The 20,031-nt window shown below is 42.5% G+C and overlaps 2 protein-coding genes across 6 annotated transcripts in view; one reads left to right on the top strand and one right to left on the bottom strand.

The window, feature by feature from the left end:
* The first annotated feature begins 72 nt into the window (after nt 1-72).
* Nucleotides 73-6,178, top strand: ABHD15 (abhydrolase domain containing 15). 2 transcript variants are annotated; one of them, XM_036838325.1, is made up of 2 exons: nt 73-1,032; nt 3,074-6,178. In XM_036838325.1, the coding sequence occupies exons 1-2, from the start codon at nt 152-154 to the stop codon at nt 3,597-3,599; spliced, it is 1,407 nt and encodes a 468-aa protein (XP_036694220.1). In that variant the 5' UTR covers nt 73-151; the 3' UTR covers nt 3,600-6,178. The 2 variants fall into 2 exon arrangements, with proteins under 2 accessions (XP_036694220.1, XP_036694221.1); XM_036838326.1 differs by having other exon boundaries at nt 3,027-3,536.
* TAOK1 (TAO kinase 1) overlaps nt 3,497-20,031 on the bottom strand; it is a 168,181-nt gene continuing 151,646 nt past the window's right edge. For 2 of the 4 annotated variants that reach the window (XM_036838323.1, XM_036838322.1), the window contains one exon: nt 10,193-19,600. In XM_036838323.1, coding sequence (XP_036694218.1) covers nt 19,139-19,600 — 462 coding nt within the window. In that variant the 3' untranslated portion in view covers nt 10,193-19,138. Of the gene's footprint in view, nt 3,558-6,342; nt 6,579-10,192; nt 19,601-20,031 lie in introns of those variants that run through there. The other 2 variants (XR_005018012.1, XM_036838324.1) reach the window with 2 other exon arrangements.

Genomic DNA, 20,031 nt, shown 5'->3' with positions numbered 1-20,031 from the left:
GGGCCGCGGCCAATCCGGAGTGAACCCCCTCCCTCCCCGCGGGAGGGCCCTGGGCAGCCGCCGCGGCCCGGCGGAGCCGCGGCCAGAGCGGGGAGCTCGCCAAGGGGACGTCCCCGCCGCTGCTGCCCGCCGGGGGCTCTCCGGCCTCGCCATGCCGCCGTGGGGCGCCGCCCTCGCCCTGCTCCTGGCCGCGTTCGCCCTGCTTGGCCTGCTCGCCGCGCTGCTGCGGCGCCCCGGGAGGCGCGCCGTCGGAGCGAGGACCCTGCCGGGGGCGCAGGGCCAAGACCACGAGGAGGAGGTGGACGGCGCAGGCCCCGCGGACCAGTTCAGCGACGGGCGTGAGCCTCTGCCCGGCGGGTGCAGGCTCATCTGTAAGCCGTCGGCGCTGGCCCAGTGCCTGCTGCGCGCCTTGCGACGCTCGACAGCGCTGGAGCCGGGCCCGCGCTCCTGGCTCTCCGGGCCCCACCTGCAGACCCTCTGCCATTTCGTGCTGCCGGTGGGGCCGGGGTCCGATCTGGCCCGGGAGTACCTGCAGTTGGCGGACGACGGGCTGGTAGCCCTGGACTGGGTCGTGGGACCTTGCGCCCGGGGCCGCCGGGTCACCAATGCCGGAGGCCTCCCGGCGGTGCTGCTGGTGATCCCCAATGCCTGGGGACGCCTCACCCGCAACGTGCTCGGCCTCTGCTTGCTGGCCCTGGAGCGCGGCTACTACCCGGTCATCTTCCACCGTCGCGGCCACCACGGCTGCCCACTGGTCAGCCCCCGGCTGCAGCCTTTCGGGGACCCGTCTGATCTCAAAGAGGCCATCACTTACATCCGCTTCCGACACCCCGCAGCCCCGCTGTTCGCGGTGAGCGAGGGCTCGGGCTCGGCGCTGCTGCTGTCCTACCTGGGCGAGTGTGGCTCCTCCAGCTACATGACCGGTGCAGCCTGCATCTCGCCGGTGCTATGCTGCCGCGAGTGGTTTGAGGCCGGCCTGCCCTGGCCCTACGAGCGGGGCTTTCTGCTCCACCAGAAGATCGCCCTCAGCAGGTGGGTAACAGAGGCTGCAGATGAGCAATGGGGGAATAGAGGTTTGGGGCTGAGAAACGGCTCTGTCTGGTTTTGAATCAAACAGGTTTAGAGCAATTTGGGCAAAGTTCTCCTCACATACTTCCTGAAGCGTCCAAACCCTCTAGTCTGGACAGAATCAGGGAAGCAGGCTTACAAGCCACAGACGGACTCAGCATCATTAGCTAGAGCAGGGACTCCTGACCTGGGGCCCCCTGGCCTCACCTCGGCCCCACCGTGTCCTAGCAACCTGAGCACCTGCCCCACCCGCCGCAAGAGGCAGCACCTGACACGTACATCGCTTAGTCCATAACTTGTCAAATCAGCAAAGAGGGCTCTGGAAGCAATTGTGACTGGTTATCTGTCCAGAATGTTTCCTCTGAGCCTGGAGGTGACAGGAAGCAGAAATTTGGTGGTATTTGATTTAGTAAAATTCTTTAGACCTGACAGATGTTTTGCATATTCCCAGGTATATACTCAATATTTAATGCAAAAATTTTAAGAGTATTTAAACATTTTTTTTTAATCTCCAAAAAGAAAAGACTCTACCACCAGGGTGACAGGGGAGAATTTTCCACTGAGAAGGCCTGAGTGACATTCCCACAGCAAATAACCAGGCCTCTGCTTACACTGTTGTTTTCCTAGGAGATGGAAGAACGAGGTCAAAGACATGATGGCAGCAGTGTGGTGTGGCAGAAAGACCTGGGATGTGGGGTCAGACCCACTTGGGTTCAAATCCTGAATTTCCAGCAAGTTAGCTAACCCCTTTGAGCCTCACTTCCCTCTTCAGTTAAATGGAGTTTATAATAACCACTTCCCAAGGTGGTTATAAGCATGAAATAAGATAACGAAAGTAAGGGGCCTGGCACCAATACATGGTGACAATTGTGATTTCTCTTTCTTTCCTTGCCCTATTTTGCCTCCTGTTCTAAGAAGGTCAACCCTGAGCTCAGCAACAGCCCATGTGCTACCATGGCAACCCAGAGCCGCTGGAACAGTCCAGGGGCAAGGTACTCTCACATGGCTTAACTGCCAGTTTCCATCCCCAAATGACCACCCTCCGTGCTGACCCTGGGCACCAGCTGGAGGATAAGGTAAGGGAAGTGGAGAGGAAACCTGGGCCTTTAGGAACTGCCCTGCCAATGGAATTTTGGGATTGCCAACTTGGGGCAAGCCTCTTTGAATGTTTGCAGGAAACACCTATCCAAATTCAGCTGGCTAAGACTGAACTAACCCAAATAAAGGACTGAGCTGCCCATCCTGGCCTCCTGGTCAGGGTGCCAGGCCCTCTCCAGGGAGGTGGAAACAGCAAAGATGTCCCTCTTTCCCAGAGCAGTTGCTCTCAGGCTCCCATTTGGGACCTCACCCAATTAATTACACTCCCAGTCACTTCCTCTGCCACTCAGCCCTCTCTAGGAATACCTGCCCCACTGATCAAGGACACACTCATTTGTCATCAGCTGGATAGCATATTATCTTTTAAAAAAGCAAACAAACTAATACAACTTAAAGTAAAATGTTAATGTTGGGGGATGTCACTTGCTGGTTTGGATAGTCTAAGCCACTGAGTTCTTCCAAGAGAGGTTCAGGAGGTGACAGTTCATAGCAGGTTCCCTACAGAGGGTCAGAAGATGAGGTCTGGAGGAGAGCTGTTGCAATAACTCAGCAGCTGTAAAGTCAAATGCTGCCCCGGGGCTGGGGAGGTAATGCCATGAATGACTGTCCTGGTAGAAACTGTAACACAGGAAGGAGGGAGGAAATACCCTGATTGTTGCCATGCCAGCCCATGTCGCCAGATCTCCCCATTTCCCTCGAGAAGCCAGATAGCTGCATTTTATGTGAAATCTCCTGATTTTAAATGATGGCAATGACATGGAAGTTTTTAAATATATTATATGGCCAAAGAAAGCCTCTGTGGTCAGAATCTGGCCTGTGGGCTGCCACTCTGTAACTTCTGCTGTCAATTTATTTTCCAGTTCTTTCCTCTCTTTCCTTCCTTCCCCATTCAACTTCTTTCTGCCAGGTATGCCACAGCCCTGGAGGACACAGTGGATACTGGAAAACTTTTCAGGAGCCGCTCCCTGCGAGAGTTTGAAGAGACCCTCTTCTGCCACACCAAGAGCTTCCCCATCAGCTGGGACACCTACTGGGACCACAACGACCCCCTCCGGGATGTGGATGAGGCAGCCGTACCTGTGCTATGCATCTGTAGTGCCGATGATCCTGTGTGCGGGCCCCCAAACCACTTTCTGCCAACTGAACTCTTTCACAGCAACCCCTACTTCTTCCTCCTGCTCAGCCGTCACGGAGGCCACTGTGGCTTCCTGCGCCAGGAGCCCTTGCCAGCCTGGAGCCACGAGGTCATCTTGGAGTACTTCCGGGCCTTGACTGAGTTCTTCCGAACGGAAGAGAGGATGAAAGGGCTGAGCAGGCGCCGAGCTTCATTCCTAGGGGGCCGGCGTCGCTGGGGAACCCTGCCAAAGCGGGGGGTCTCTCCCTCTTCCAACCTGGAAGAGATCTTTAGCTGGAAGAGATCGTATACAAGGTGAGACCTGACCCAAGAACCCGCCAGCCCTGCGAGGAAGAACAGAGCTGGGCACGGCTGAGTCCTGAAGAGGCAGTGAGGACTGAATGGGGCAGGCAGCTTCAGCTCTTTGCCCCTGATTCAGCCCCTTCTCTCTTAAACTGGTCTGTGGAAAGAGGTGGAACTTCCAGCAAGCTAGCGTTCACTTGCCCCTGAGCAGAACTCCTGCCCAGGCCCTGCTCTACAGATGCCAACTCATCCTGGTTCAGCAGCTGGGCATTCCCCGTCACTGTCCCCTGTCACCGACTTCATAAGCCAAAGAATATCTCCATGTATGTCCCTGGACTCAAGAGAAAATGCTCGCTCACAGCAAAGATACAGAGGAGATGAGTTTTGTGAGCCATTGGGCAGGTCTGTGCCACATAAATAATCAGCTCTGTGACGCTGGTTCTCAAGCTGGAGCCACTTGATGTAGGGAGGACAGGATGTTTGTGTCTCGGTGCCACTTCCCTCGTTTTTTTCTGCGGCTGTGGCGCTCTGCTGACTTCACGTGGTGGCAGACGTGGAAGCGGCTCACAGAGCCAACGCGTCTTGCGTTGAGTGTGAGGTAGGCCCATAGGCAGTAAGTGCTGTGCTGAGACTGGGTTGGGGAGGGCAACCAGCTAGAAAGCGTGAACGCCTGCGTCTGGAACACCAAGGGCCAGTCTTTTGGTTGAGTTCTGCAAGTCCTGACTGGGAGTGGGGCTGATCTGGGGCTTCAGCCTAGGACCTCAAGACTCACTAGAGAGATCCCAAGGATGATTTTAGGAAGAGGAAATCCTCGCAGGGTCTGCTTGGCCATGGCTCAAGGAGCCAGGCTCTCAGACATTCTAGCTGCTCCCTCCAGTACCATTTCGGGGGATTACTCCAGAGAGTTCTAGCGAGAGGTGTTTTTCTCCTGAGATGTGGGCTTTCTCTAAGTGGTAAAAGTATAAACCTCATATCTTAGGGGTTTTTTTGGTTAGTTGCCCTCTTTTCTGACACTACTACTAGCCTTTCCCTCTCCAGACCCTGGAGGGACATCTGGGACCAGAGAAAGCAAACAAAATTTCCAAGAGATTGGCTAGAGCTGACTCAGTGATTTATGAATATTTCACATTACCATGCTTTTTCTGCTCAGTTATTCAAAAGGCCATCCATGTAGATGCAGGAAAAGCTTCCTCCTGGATCTGACCACTCAGTGACTGATAGGCTCTTTGGTTTTATGAGGACTAATGCTTAAGATCAGAGTAAAATAAGGCATTGTACAGATTGACCCACACCTTGGTTTGGATTAGGCCATTAAGCAATACAATAGGACATCCAGTTCCTCCCAGAAAAGCTTTGCCCTGAAGTTTTAATTGGTCATCAAGAAAGAAGGCACCTGTTTTGACAGGAAGCTCCATACTGGCCTCACAAATAGCAAAGCAATTTGAAGAAGGAGAGATGTTTACCAAAAGCCATATCCTAAGGCTTGGTATGAGGAATTTCTGGGGCCATGATTTTAGGTTTGGATAATTTTAGCCCATCCTTGTTCCTCTGGATCAAATAAGAAGAAACTCTGAACTATCCAAGAATCTAAACTGAAATGCAGACAACATTCAATTGTCTAAGGCACATTATCCTGTCATGAAAAAATTCCCTCCCTCCTTCCCCACTTCTTGTTCCTCCTCCTCTGTGTTCCTCATCTAACATTCTCTCACCATTTCTGAGCAGGAGAGATAATAAGGAAGTGAACCCTAAAGAAGCTGTTGTACTTCTGGTTAACGCCTTGGTATAAGGCTTGGCAAAGAAGAATTACTGACATCTGGGCAGCCCCCTCCCCCAGCATCTGGTACAGTGGGGATTTCAGTTTATTAGGTCTTGCAGTCCCATATGCAGGACCCTATAATCATTCAGAACTCACTGCAAAATGGGGAGCAGTCCAGTGGTTTTTAACCACCCCCCACCCTCACTCCCCAGGATTAAAGGGCCCCTAAGGGCTAAAATCCAGATTGTTTCTCTAGCCCAGATACCACGGGACTCTGGTTAAGATAATAGGTTTTGGAGAAATCATGGTTCCTTTTTTACAGGAAAGCCGGCTTGTGGGGTGGGGTGGGGGAGGATATATATATATATATATATATTTTTTTTTTTTTTCCAGTTATAGTCTTAAAGCTCTGTGAACAGCAGAACAGCCCTTGTCCCTTGGATCCCCTTGGATCCACAGCCCTAATGACCTAAACCCTAAAGTATTTCTCCTCCATGCCCCTGTGCCAGAGGTACTCATAGCCATTCTCAGGAAGCTACCTCTCTCTCATCTTCTCATTACCATTTGGTGACATCACTGCTTTTCAAGCCATTTTTGCCAAGAAAGCGTAGTTCCTGTTCAAGCAGGTTTGGGTGACCCTGTCCTTCAGTCTAACGACGAAGGAATCACCCAAATTGGCTCTGCTTTGGTTAATAGCTAATTATATGAAACCAGATGGAGGAACCCCAGGCACACATTCTGAGAGAATGCATGGCCCTAAAAACAAAGTGACAGGGCTTCCCTGGGGGTGCAGTGGTTGGGAGTCTGCCTGCTAATGCAGGGGACATGGGTCCGAGCCCTGGTCTGGGAAGATCCCACGTGCCACGGAGCAATTAGGCCTGTGAGCCACAACTACTGAGCCTGCGCGTCTGGAGCCTGTGCTCCGAAACAAGAGAGGCTGCGATAGTGAGAGGCCCGCGCACCGCAATGAAGAGTGGCCCCCGCTTGCCACAACTAGAGAAAGCCCTCGCACAGAAACGAAGACCCAACACAGCCAAAAATAAATAAATAAAATTTTAAAAAAACCAAAGTGACAAATTATGAGTTTGGGGAAGCAAGAAACAAACAACAAAACAAACAAAACCCAAAGAAGTACCACTGAGTTGGGAGTTTTCCAGGTAGCAAGTCTTTGGCAATCCTCTCAGGTCTCATTCACTTGCTTGCCTCCCTTTTGGTCTCTTCATTATTTATAAACACCTTCAAATGGTAAAGGGGGAAAAGAAAACACAACCCAATTACAATAAAGGAGGCATAATCTCAGACCTGAGTTATCTGTCTCCACCCACTGGATCAGAATGCAGGAAGCAGACAACTGCTTCTCAAGGTTTCCTTGAGTCCTACTAAGTTCTGACCTCTGATACCAAAGACTGTGCTAAGCTATAACTTAATTCTCTTAAAGATTTAGTATTTTATGTATTTATGCATAGGTTTCCAAGGTGGCTTGGCCAGAGATGACAATAATAAAAAAACATAGCACCGAATCCTCATTTTGAGATGTCATCTCTGTTTTGAGTGAAGATATCCTTGCTAAGACTTGAGTACTGTTAGAAAAGAGGTCTTGACACAGGAAGTGTCATCTTAGCTTTATATATAACCTCAAAACCACCCCAGAGTCAGAAGTTCCTCTGTACTCATCTTCCACCCAGACCGCAGGATCCTTTGTCAGTCAGTCACCCTTAGTAATGCCATGGTTTCTTCCTTTAGAAATGAACTTTAGTATAAAGTTCCCTCCCTGATTAAACAGGCAGATATACTTGGCCACATTGGCAGAACTTGCCAATGATACCAATGATTCAATGATACCAATGATACCAATGATCCTACAGCCAAGCCACAAAAGATGGCATCAGAAACTGTTTTCACTAGTTATGACAGTTTGTAGAGTTAAGATTAAGAAGCTATACCTAGGGAGTGTCTGAGTGCCCAGGGATGGAATGAATGCCTTAGGAAGCAGCAGGTCCCACATCATTGGTGGTATACACAAGCTAGACTGCTCCTAGGCACGTATCATGGAGGGGACATGTGCTGAGAAATAAGGGTGGCCTACATTAGATATAAGGTCTCTTCTCATCCGAGAGTTGGTGACTGGAAATAATGCTAACGAGCTCAGTTGTAACGACTTCTGGTTGGTTTATGGGCTTGAGGATCAGATCACAGACCTGATCCAAATTCTGGGAGTTGGGATATGACATAAAGATTTTAATGAAAATAACCCTACCAAAGTGACCAGAGGATGTTTTAAGACATCTAATAATTATGCTCTGAAGTATCCAGGAAGAGCTAAAAGTTTAGAGGAAAAGTAGAATTTCATTAAAACAAACAATAAAAGATATTAACACTTAAAAAACAAATGTCTCTGGCTCCTCCAGCCTTCCTGTGTAATAAGGTATCTTGCTCTAGTGTCTATCACTAGTGAGACTGAAGAAAAAATCCTCTCAGCTTGTTTGCCTCTGAATAATAAATTGCAGTCTCCCTGCAACAATGGAATGTCATTCTTTTTTAAATCTCCACAAACAAATGTGCTGTTTGTCTTCTTAAGTCCTCTATGTACTGAGCTGTGCTTACCTACCTGTGGAGTTAACGGAGCCTCACTGCACATTCTCCATTTGCTGGTTGTTGCTTCACTTCTATAGATCTAGGTTTGTGTCCCCTAACACTAACCAGCAGAACCTCCGTTTAATCAACAACCAGGCCTCCTGCTCTGGGCTAATAATTTCCCAGCAGGCTCAAAATTCCCTGATCATCAGTGGTACCTACACAGAGATATTTTCCAGTGGGCAATTAGTAATTTGTGTGTTGGATAGAGCACTGAAATAGTTTGGAGGTGTGGGTTCTAGTTTCTACTTCATTTGTGACTCATATGACTTTGGGCAAGTTATGAGTTGTTCCATATGAAAAGACTGAGACTGTGAATAGGCCTTAATTAAGGTCTGTTAGGCTATAATGAAATAGTAAAAGCAGATGGATCCCATTCTTCAAGCCCATTTAATTCCTCAACCAGAGCTCAAAGACCTCTATAATGAGGTGGCATCTGCTTTCAGATCAGAGTCTATATTCTAATTCTTGTAAGGCCAAGGATTTCCAGTTATTAATTCCACTGCAAAGTTGGGAAGGGCCTGGAAGAGCAGCACCTTTGAGGCTTACAAACTGGGTGCTGGCTTGCCCAATTGAGGACAAACTCTCCCCACCCTCTTCCCAAACACACACACACACATGCTCTCTCTCTGATAACCATGTTACGGCTAATAGGTTATACACTGGTTCATTTGTTCCAGCCAAAAACCATCTGCTTTCCTGTTTCTTGTAAGTGATGGTCAGAAAGGATGTGACTTTTAAGATCTCAGTTAGTAGTGATGGGGCTAAAGACCAGAACCCAAACCACTGGTCTTTATGCCATACTTTGCCTTTTCCTAGTCAATCACTGGCTGAGATGACAGTAAATAATGCTCATTTTCAACTCCATAATGTAAAGGACGTTAACAAAAGGAGAATTTGTCTTCAGAGCTGCTGCACAACTCTTGTGGCGGAGCCAACATGAATCTATAAACGGCACCCCTAAAGTTGTTTACTACATAGCCTGCAATAAACGACACCCTCAGCAGCCTTGTCTCCCTCTTATCCGTAAGAACAAGTATCTGAAAGTATAATTAAAGTCACTAATTGCCTAGTACATATATAGGAAAACCCTGGTTTGGCAGCTGGCATCACTGATAGCACTAACTTATAACCCTGGGGCTGTGGAGCTAGCCAACCACTGTGGTGATTTTTTAATTTATGTTAAAATTTCTTCTATAAAAAAAAATTTCTTTTATAGTCAGGTAGGATAGGCTTTAAACCCTAAGCATAACTCAGAGCATCTTTGATGTGTTTAGTCAATGACAGCATTTGTTTTGGGTTGCTGACATGGTAGAAGCACCTAACTCTCCTTCCACTGTAGTTTGAACAGCTCAATTGTGGGGATAAAGCAGAAAGAAATCTTGTTTTTTAAACCCCCTTTTAGCTCAACCAAATTCAAGGTGGGATGTTGGGAAATGCTGGAGATAGAACACCTGGAATCAAATCTTGGCTCTGCCACGTAGTTGTTTGACCCAGGCAAATTAAACACTACATAAATGCTAATTAATCTCAAAATAGCTCAGCATCAACATTCTAGGAGTTTAGAAGCTATGTTAAAAAGTTAAAAGTGCCATTTTTCTGATAGTCCTCTATTCAATAAAGTAGGTAATCTCAACTATACTTTTTTAAATGACACACTTAAAACTATTTTCTAATAGAAAAAAACATATAAACCCCAGCCCAAGAAACTCCTTCCCTCCAAATTAAGCCTTCTGACAAAGTCATTTTAACAGGACTGGATTAGATACTCTACCCCATTCAGGGCTAAAATGTGATGATTTTCAAATCTGGGAAGACGAACCCAGGCGAAACCACCTTGTGAAGCTTTGTACAAGGTCCAAGAACTGCATACATCTATGTGTCCATGTGTCTGGGAGGAACTGTAGTTACACAGACCACAACATATGCCTATATAAAACTTAAGAACCTGCAACAAGCCATTAGAACCTAAAGTAGAATCACTGCACATCCACAGCACAGTAGGCCACTTCACTGGGCACACAGAATTCGAGGCAATTAGTCTAGAGGGTTTTAGTCTACACTAGGGAGCTCATTCTTACCCATATCTTACTCATTTTTGTAACCCCCAACATCCAGCACAGTGCCTGAGATTCAGTAATTATCCAGTAAATAGTCACTGAACTGAAATATACTTTATGGGAATACAATTACTTAAAAAAACTGAGCAGACACTGTGTACTAAAATTACTTTATTACAGTTGATTTTTTTTAAACATTTCCTTTGCTATGATACAAAGGATACTTACAAACAAAATATTACATATGACCTTGTTTTCGCTCTTATGTTCTGACAACTTGGTAACAGCTTTAAATGCACAATCTATACAATTAATACAGGTTATATGTGAACTATAAGGTATGTTGAACCAGAAGAATACTGACAATATACTGTACAATAAGCCTTACCAGTTAGTGCTGCGGACCATTTCTACCAAAAGGAAAATGCACATCTGTACAGTCACCTTTACCAGCTGGTGCTGACAGTGAGGGAGAGGCTTCTTCCCCATTGCAACCCTTGATAAGCCTCCACTGTGGGTGTCTGTTTGGTCCGAAAATTAAGAGGACTGTGTATATTTAAAATTAGTCATCGGTAAAGTGGCAGAACATCACTTTCAACATGATAATCTCTTGCCAAAAAAATCAGTCCTAGTTTTAAAAGATCACAGGTCCTTTGTCCACCATGAAAACCCTACAGGCTCAAGGGCTTTAGGAGATGAGAAGATGAAGGCTGCCAAAAAAGGAGGCAAGAAACCAAGCCAAAATCTAGGTCTTGCAAAATCATCATTTTTTTTCCCTTCACCAAAGGGAACTAGAAATGTACAAATTCATTGATGAACCTCAATGATAACATATCAGTTAGCTGATAACCCTCATTTTATCTGGACCCCTGACTTGTGGGAATAACTGAAAGAGATTGTGAATAATATATACTACTTTTAGAAAAGAACCTCTTGCTTAGTTAAAATATTCCCTTTAGCCACCAAAGCTGGTCCTGGGCTATTACAGGTGTGCATTCATCTCTCAATGGTCTACTCAGAAATGATAAGGTTACAGCTTTTTTTCTTTTCTTTTTTCTTTTTTTAAATAAAAAAGCAATTGACTGAAGCATTTTTCTTTTTTTAGGTAAATAGCAAAAATAAAAATAAAAACCAACCCTGGCATTTGCACAAATAATGCAAATGGAGCGATATGGCCTTTAAGGTAATGGGTTAGTAGAAAGGAAGAGAGAAGTGAAGAAAATCCAGAGAAAATGATGTACTGATTTTTCTTTTTAAAAATTTCTACAATACATGTGCAAAAAAATCATGCTGGTTGAGGAAAACAAAAGTAAATGAGTATATAAAACTAAAATCATAAATAATATGTTTGGATGACTGGTAAAAGCAGAAACCAACCTGGGTTACAAAAAGGATTATACATTCAAGATGCTCTTAAACCCAGTGGGATAACTTATGTTAAAACTGTGTTAATAGTTACGTTAAAAATCTCAAGTTTGTTTTTAAATCTTCACAATACAAGCAAAGCTGTTTTAAAATATACACTATACATATTTCTCATAGTCTCTCCAACTTCATTAATGCGCATTAGGCTATCTTTTTCATATACTAAAACAAGGGGGTTTTGAAAGCTAAATTGCTCAGAGTAACTCATCCATTATTTAAATGTTTAAGTTTTAAATGGGTTAAAATTTTTAGCAGACTTACATAAATAGGATTTAGCAACACAAGTGTTAATGAAAAAAACTCTAAAGCATTTACAAATTATCAGGTTGAAATAGTCTCGGGAACTTATGTGCACTATACTTCAAAATGTTATTTACATCAGACCATCACTTTTGTAAAAATTTCCCTAAAAGATAAAAAACAAAATAAATTTGGAGAATTAACCCATTCTAACCCAGCAGAGAAGGATCATAAAAGGAGAGGTAAAACAATAACAAAATTATCTCTTAATAGAAACCCCACATATCCCTCTCTACTTGGATTTTGTCCCATGAAACCACCTGCAATTCCTAATAGGCTCATTTATCAAGTGGCAAGATAATGTGGTAAAATACCTTGTCAGATAGATTACTGGCCTCGAGTGGACTTCCTAAAAAAAATTTTCCTACCTGTGTCTCCTGCTTGGATTATTTTAGGACACGTGTATGTAATTAATTGGAGGGGCACTCTAAGTAGGCACAACTCCCATTTAATGTGGAATAAAAGGTCTGACATAAAATGCTGTTGGGGAGAAGGGTTGGTGGTTTCTTTGATATTATGAAATGCAAGAAAGCACATTTGGAATGGGCACCAAAAAAGAGCTTTCTGGCAACATACCAGGGGCAGCCAACATCTTAATAAACTAAATATACTTGTCTATGACCAAAAAAGGGTTAGAAGGGTTCCAATATTTCCCCCCAGGTTTGTTTGATATGTGTCCAATAGTCACATGGCCAGCTGGAATCTGCAAACATTAAGCAGTTCCATCCTTTTAAATCACATAATTCATTCCATGACCATGTGTAATTTATAGAAACAATAATGTTCATGCTGAGGCAATGTATTTGAGGGCTCAGAAAAAGCAAAATGTGCCACTGCGAGAAACCTGTTCCCATACAACTGGTCTTCATGCTTTCAAGTGGCCCAAATATACCCTTGATGCTAAGCCAAGCCATGCAAAAGCAAAGAGTACACACTTTTCATTAACACTGGTATCTCATTTCTAAACTTCACTGACCTCAGAGTTGCCAAAGAAACATGAGTAATGAAGGCATACAAATGAAGGTTCATGGATTTTAAAAAATGCAATTCCCTCATCTATGTTTACCAGCTTTTAATACCTTAGGCTACAAGGCATATCAAGGGATAATGACAAAGGAATACATGTAATTCTGGAAATAGGAAAATGCTCCAGAAATGGGATCAATGTGCCAGTAATAAGCATAGTTCATTTCATTTGAAAATTCAGCGAGAGCCCAATAAACAATTCCAAGCCATAATGTTATCACCTGCATAATTTACATAAACATTAAAACCCTTGCACTTAATAGACAAAACACACTTCTGTAAACATGGCCACTGGGGGAGGGAGGTTCCCTACCTCATTCATGATTGAGGACATGTAATCATTGTATTAAATAAAATGACTTTGCTTCAAAAGATTTTAAACCTGACCAATGGTTGAGCTTAATTTCTCCCTGTTTAACAACACTGAAGCATTAATTCTAAAAATGTCACCTAGGATGGTTTCAGGGTTAGATGCTAGGACCACAACTGGCAACGACAGCAACTCCTCTCTAGCTGGCACAGACTTATAAACTTTAGTACAAAAACAAAAAAATACAGAAACTAGGTCAATTTGTTAGCTACATATTTACAGATAATTACATGATTTCTTCACTCACAATTGCTAAAAACTATGAGTGAAAAGGAAACTGTGCAGGTTGAATTACCCGTAATTTAGGGGGAATTCTGGGGTATCAAGATACCCTTTCCATTCATTCACAAGTCTCATCTTCTCTCTGCTTTTTCATGGCAAACTACCTACAGATGTCCAGATTAGTATATCCAATGGGCATCCTGTTTCAGAGAGGATTAACCTTTTTCTCTATTTAAAGAAGACTCTCTTGTACATTGAAAAACAAAACAAACCGAACACAATCAAACAGATACACACACACACACACACACATACACACACACAAGCTCTGAAACTTCAAAAAGTTCTGATTGCTGGGTAACAGTTAACAGTGATGGTGACATAGTAAATGGCTCCCCAGTTTTAATTCTCTGCCTTTTTCTTTAAAGGATATCTATTTTGGGGTGGGTGAGAGAGAAGTGCAAGTTTAAGAAACCCACAACAGGCAGATAAGGTGCATGCTAATTTACATATTTCTTATGATCTGAAGACTACCATTAGGCCAAATAGATTCTCTTCCCTTGCATGAGTGAAATTTTGGAAATCTGAATATAAACAAGGGAAGAATTAGTTAATGTGACTTTAAAGGGGGCTACCAGAATTCAGTAGAAAATATAAATGCACAATAAAGGAAGAGTTCTCAGCTTCACTTTCTTTTTCTAGACAGTGTTTAATAAAACTTCTTTACAAATTAAGTCACTTCCAATGTAGACTTACTGTAGTGATTTAATAAAAGTGCAGACAACATAACCAGACACACAGCAAAATAGACTTCAATCAGTAGTCCTTGCATACAAGAGGCAAGTCTGCTAAGTGTACAGCACACTCTTCATCCTTTAAGGAATCTGAGGATGGAAAATTTCCAGTTCTTAACAACTAAGAGTAAGTGACTGCCTTTTAATAGGCAATGCTACAACCTGGTTGGGGGGCACTATCATGATAGATGAGGGAAAACAGAAATTTGTTTCTCTTTAATAAGGATTTGTATTTTGGTAAGCAGCTCCAAGATGACAGGCCAAGTTTTAGATTTGTTCCTTAGAGAAAGCAGTTTTCTAAGAAATAAGAGCCTCCTCTTCCATCATTATAGGAGATTCACACTTATACACCTTAAATATATTATTTTCTGACTGGAATATACACTAGACACTTCACATTGTGAGCATGGAACAAAACGCAGGGCCATATAAACTTCTTAGGAAAGGGTTGCAGTGTTGGGCCAAATCTGTGCTTGAAAAGTAGTGCCTCCGAAGGGGTGGAAGGTGCATGAAGAACTTACTATTAGCAAGCAAGAAGAGGCAGCTAAAAGGAGAAATCCCCTGCCAATACCAAATCCTTCTCTCCCAGTGGCCATTTCCTGTTGATTTTATAGTTTAGGAGAACCTTAGATGCTTTAGCAGTAATTCCTTTCTTGGATGTTTTGGTCCTTAGCAAAATTTATAATTATTATTATTAATGGAGTAAAAAGGGCAAGAGGATCAATGGCACCACTACTAAGAAATATGTATGGAGTGCACATGAAGATTATGTGACTTATTGGTTCTTTTTATCTTTGCAGAGGAATCACCACCAGTGTTTTTAGTTTCCATGGTTCATTTCTCTCTGCATCACCTATCTTTCATTGCATCACGACACAAACTCACAGAAACACTAACTGGCTCCTTCCCCAGCACTATTTTACTGCATTGCAACTTATGGTTCCACATTTTACTTAACTTTCTTTCCACCCACTCAAGTGCTAAGAGGGGATTAAAATAGAAAAGATTGCATCTAATGACCACCTTCTCATAAATATCAACCCAGAGTACTCACTGTTAAGAAACACATGCATTCTTGCCTTAACTGAGGACTAAAATAATGAAACAAAATAACAGAACCTTAAGTGCCCTGATGGAAATGTACAGTATGAATTATATTCATCAATCTATACACACATATAGACACTCATATGTATATACAATATATACATACAAATGATAATAGCTATACCAAAAATGTGCATATTTAACACAGTTTTTAAAAGCCAGTAGATTATGGTATAATACAATTTATTTCCACTAGTGAATGGCACAAATGGAGAAATGCAAAGGAGGTGTTTCAAGTACAATAAAGTCATTTTTCACAGGTGAAAATAAACAGTATTATTCCAGTGTCCAACACAATGTATTCTATAAAAGTTTAAAATGCCAGACATTTAGTTAAAGAAGTAGAAAGCTACTAAAGTCTGCCTTATGGTCTGAAAAAGACACTCATAGCGTTTTCAATTTTTGAAAAGGGGGTGAGGAAAAATAGGTGGGAGTGGGAGAGAGTCAAGGACAGTTTCTTTAGTGTACTGAATGGTGTTTACCTGATGTCTTGGCAGCTGAAAATCATGACTATGTTAAAAAGTTCAACTTACCAATAATAAATCCTTGGCCTAGAGTACCAAGCATATTATATCTGTGGGTGTGGCTTCAAATGCAGGACTACTCATCTCTAGGCACAGAAATGACTAAAAAGAATGGCAGCTCTCAATAAAACTAATAAAAACGTATTTTCCAACTAACTTTATCTATATAATGAAAATACTTTCAGATACTTTAATTCGGGGCTAGAGCTGACTTTAACAAGGGGAAAAATATGTGCAAAAGGAAGGGAACCCCATTAGGAACAATATATTTCAAGGTATGAGGTTTTGCATTTTTCTAATGCTAACTTAAAAAAGGGAGAGACAGTGAACACAGGAAACTTTTACTGCCAAGCTCTGGATACCAGACATAGCGTTTACGACTTTCTGATATGCTGGACAAATATCGCATACTTTTTATTTTCTTAAACACATATATATCAAGTGAACACCAACAATGGGGAAGAGGTAGTAGTAATTTGATCAAATGTTGACGTCTGTACACTGATTCAGAAAGTGCCTGCTTCTTTCTTCAGAATCTCTCAAAACCTTTCAAATTTTCCTGCTACAAGCTTTACTCTTTGATAATTCCTACCATGTATGATATTCCTCAGAAGTTAGATCTTGCAAACACACACAAATCAATTAAGTTGAACCATTTTTGCAAACTATATATATTTTAATTAAAATGAACTTAATGGAATAATCCAGGTATAGTCATGACCTACATGTAAAACTGGTTGCCACACAATTAAATCAGATACAAAGACCTACTGGATAGACATCTGGAGTCAGTATTCAATCACAATTTTACAAGTACATAGGATCTGCATGAACTCAATAACTCAATCTGACTAATTTAAGTCCACAAGTGGACTTTAACATGTATTATTGGTAGTATTTTTTATTTTAAAGAGTTTTGTATGTAAAACTGAGCTGTACTCCTATTCCACCCCTCCAGTAGTACAGAGGGGCCAGATCTAATAAGAATTTTTTTTAAAGGTATCAAATTCATTATATTTTTGGACATTAATTCTAAAGCTCTCTCCTATCATTTTCCTCCAAATAGGTAAATATCTCAATTTGTTTGAAATACTGTATAATAGGTGAATGCAAAATGATAGAAAATTAAAAGCTCCTTTCATTAGACAGACAAGAAGTACATGTCACGTTCACCTAAAAACTGGTGATCTCAAGCATGGCCAAGAGGACAATGTACCGGAGTGCTACCTGAAACACTGCCTAAAACTGTGTGTGAATTCTACTGTGATCTTGGTTTTTAAAAGATTTACAGTAAAATATTAATTTTTCTTCTAGTTACCTTTAAATGAATGCCAGAAACTCCTAAAGGGGAGGATTCATAGAGATTAGACTGACATACCTGGGGAAGACTTAAATTTTGTTGAGAAAGCCAATATTTCAACAATTATAGATTACTGCTTGGTCATCAGCCTGGTCTAGGTGAAGAGTATCATTGAGAGGGACTCAGAAAATTCTACCTTGGAGTCCTCTATTACGAAAAGCAGGATCCAGAGTCAGCAGCAAGGGTTCTTCAAGACAAGGGAGGGGTCAAGACAACTTGTAAGAAACTCTGATTTATCACTGAAAAGAAAGTTTTTTTCCTTCAAGTCATACTCACAGCTTCCTACCCACCTTCAACTCAATTTCCACACTAGCAGTGGAATACCAAGTAACATCTAACTTTCAGCATTGGGTTGATCCTTCATTGCAAAACTAAACAGAACAGAACAGAACAAAACAAAACAAAACACGCCCCTCTGTGGGAAAAAAAAAAGTTAGCGTTTGTCAAGAGATTCCCTGACCACTATAACTTACTTTACTTTTTTTTTCTTTAATTTGCCAAACTTGCTAGTTCCTTTTCAGTAGTACTTTAGCACTGAGGCTAGAGACTTCTGGAAGTGGTGTTTCCTGTTGTGTGATGTTAACATGATGCCAAATGGTCACTAAGTCTCAAGGAACTAGAAGTTTGTAAAGTATTGCAGCAACAAAAACAGCAATTTAAAAAAAAAAAAAAAGAGGACCTGCACATGCAGCAAAATCTACAGTGGTGATGAGCATTAGTCAGCAGCTGGTAAAGTCATTGGCTCAGTGACTCCTGGTTCACTATGGCAACTAAGCATTTAAATAACTGGCTATTCTACTTGTAAACAGGAAATCCCATAAGCCAAAAGGGGTAATCAAATTATGTCTATGTAGTGTGGTGAGAATTCCAATAGATGGCAGTTTGCAAATATGGCATCATTCAAAACCCTCTGGCATTTGATTTGTATTTGCTATATGTCTTTGTTTTTGTACAAAGTAAAAGTACTGTTTGGGGTCTTGGGAGTTATAGAGCTTAGCTAGGATAAGATATCACAGTATAAGCAACAAAACGTCAGGATATAGAGGCTTAATCTCCTCACTATGCTGCTGAACATACCCACCATATGAACTTTCAGGGGCCTCTCTCACCCTTCTGGTCTTCCCCTTTAAAGGCTCACAGGTTCGTTGATGCAATTCCCACACAACTTGTGATCTCCTTACACCTCCATCTCACCATGCCACAAAAAAGGCACAATTGAATGGACAAAAAAAAAAAAAAAAAAAATCACTGACAAATCTATGCAGCATTCAGAAAAAGAACTAAATTGTTTTCTACTCTCTGAAAAAGTCAATGGAACCCTTTAGTGTTCATGGATTTCCACGTTCTTTTTCACTCCAAATGAGGCTGAGAAGTCAGACCAATTTAATAAAGAAAATACATTGGTGAGGGGACACAGATGTGTTTCCATAATAACTTGTTTCAGCATATGCTGCCTGCTGTGAGTGGCTTGTAAGAATTTGGGGTATGGAGAAAGGCTTTAGATTTTTTCACGACCTTCTTAGGATATAACTGCCCCAAAGTGATGACTCAAGACACATTGCTGCATTCTATTTTTGCAGTGTTCAGAAAATACCCCCTAACTAGCCAATTTCTTGTAACCACATGCTTGAGATATATATATATATATGTGTGTGTATGTGTGTGTGTGTGTGTGTGTGTGTGTATGTGTGTGTGTGTATGTATATGTATACACACATACATATCAATTCCCCTTTTCAAAATTTCTCCAAAAGTTAAAAAACAAAAACAAAAAAACAAAACCCGGCAGCCAAATACTATGACATCTCAATTAGTAAACACAAAACAGAACGCTTTACAAAAATGAATAAAATATACCATATGCACTCAGCTTCCACACTGTAGTACCCAAGTGAGGAGGCTGCTGTGACGATGTCTGTAGGCAGTTTCTTTTGGCAGACAGCTCCAGCGGAATTGCCACTCTCAATTATTAAGTTATGTATAAGACATGTGTGACCCATTGGATATTTGTGAAGTGACACTCGTGCTTCTGCTCATGCCCTGCTCCGTCCGTCCCCCAGAAGCTGTCCGCCTTAGAGCCTGAGGGCTATTGCGGACTCCCATACTGCTACCTCGAGGTACCCCTTGCATTGGCCCTGAGGGGTGACCCCACGGCTGGGGTCCACCTTGCATTGGATGGCCCCAAGCCTGTGGTGGGCCACCCATGGGATGACCCCAGTGAGGTCCTGTACCCCCAGTAGGATTGTGAGACCAACCAGAAGCTCCCGGGTAGCTGTGGCTGAATGCCTCAGGGGAGAGATTAGAAAGGACCATGTTACTAAAACCTAGTCTCATGCTTTCAGAGTCAAAGGCTTCAATTTCTCTGGCTTGACGCTCCAGCAGGCTTCGTATTCGTTCTGTGCGTTCATTCTGCAAAGCCAACATTTCTTCTTCAATCTGATGGGGGTTAGGAGGAGAGAAGCAAAAAGAAGGCTGATTTATTTTTTAAAATCTACAAACTAAGGAAGTGATAATTACTCAGCTTTGAAGTGAATCATAACAAAGTTCCCTCTGGCTATTTTATGGATGTACATTCAAAAATCAAAGAGATGTACTGTAGAAATAATCCATAATTTATATTTCTAAAATGTGTAAAATCAAGTTCTTAAAAGCAAAGGCAATAACCTCTACTAAAATAATAAATCAAGGCAATTATCATCAATGGCTACTAAATCATTAGGTAAAACACTGAATAAAAAAAAAAGTGGGTGAAGGGAAACTAGCTTCATCAGACACACCAAAATCTCACTCTAATAAAATAAATGTGGGGGACTTCCCTGGTGGTGAAGTGGTTAAGAATCCACCTGCCAATGCGGGGGACATGGGTT

This window comes from Balaenoptera musculus, chromosome 20, assembly GCF_009873245.2.
Source record: "Balaenoptera musculus isolate JJ_BM4_2016_0621 chromosome 20, mBalMus1.pri.v3, whole genome shotgun sequence".
Lineage (NCBI taxonomy): Eukaryota > Metazoa > Chordata > Mammalia > Artiodactyla > Balaenopteridae > Balaenoptera > Balaenoptera musculus.
The sequence above is the reverse complement of the archived record's forward strand: the minus strand, read 5'-3'. Positions and strand labels throughout refer to the sequence as shown.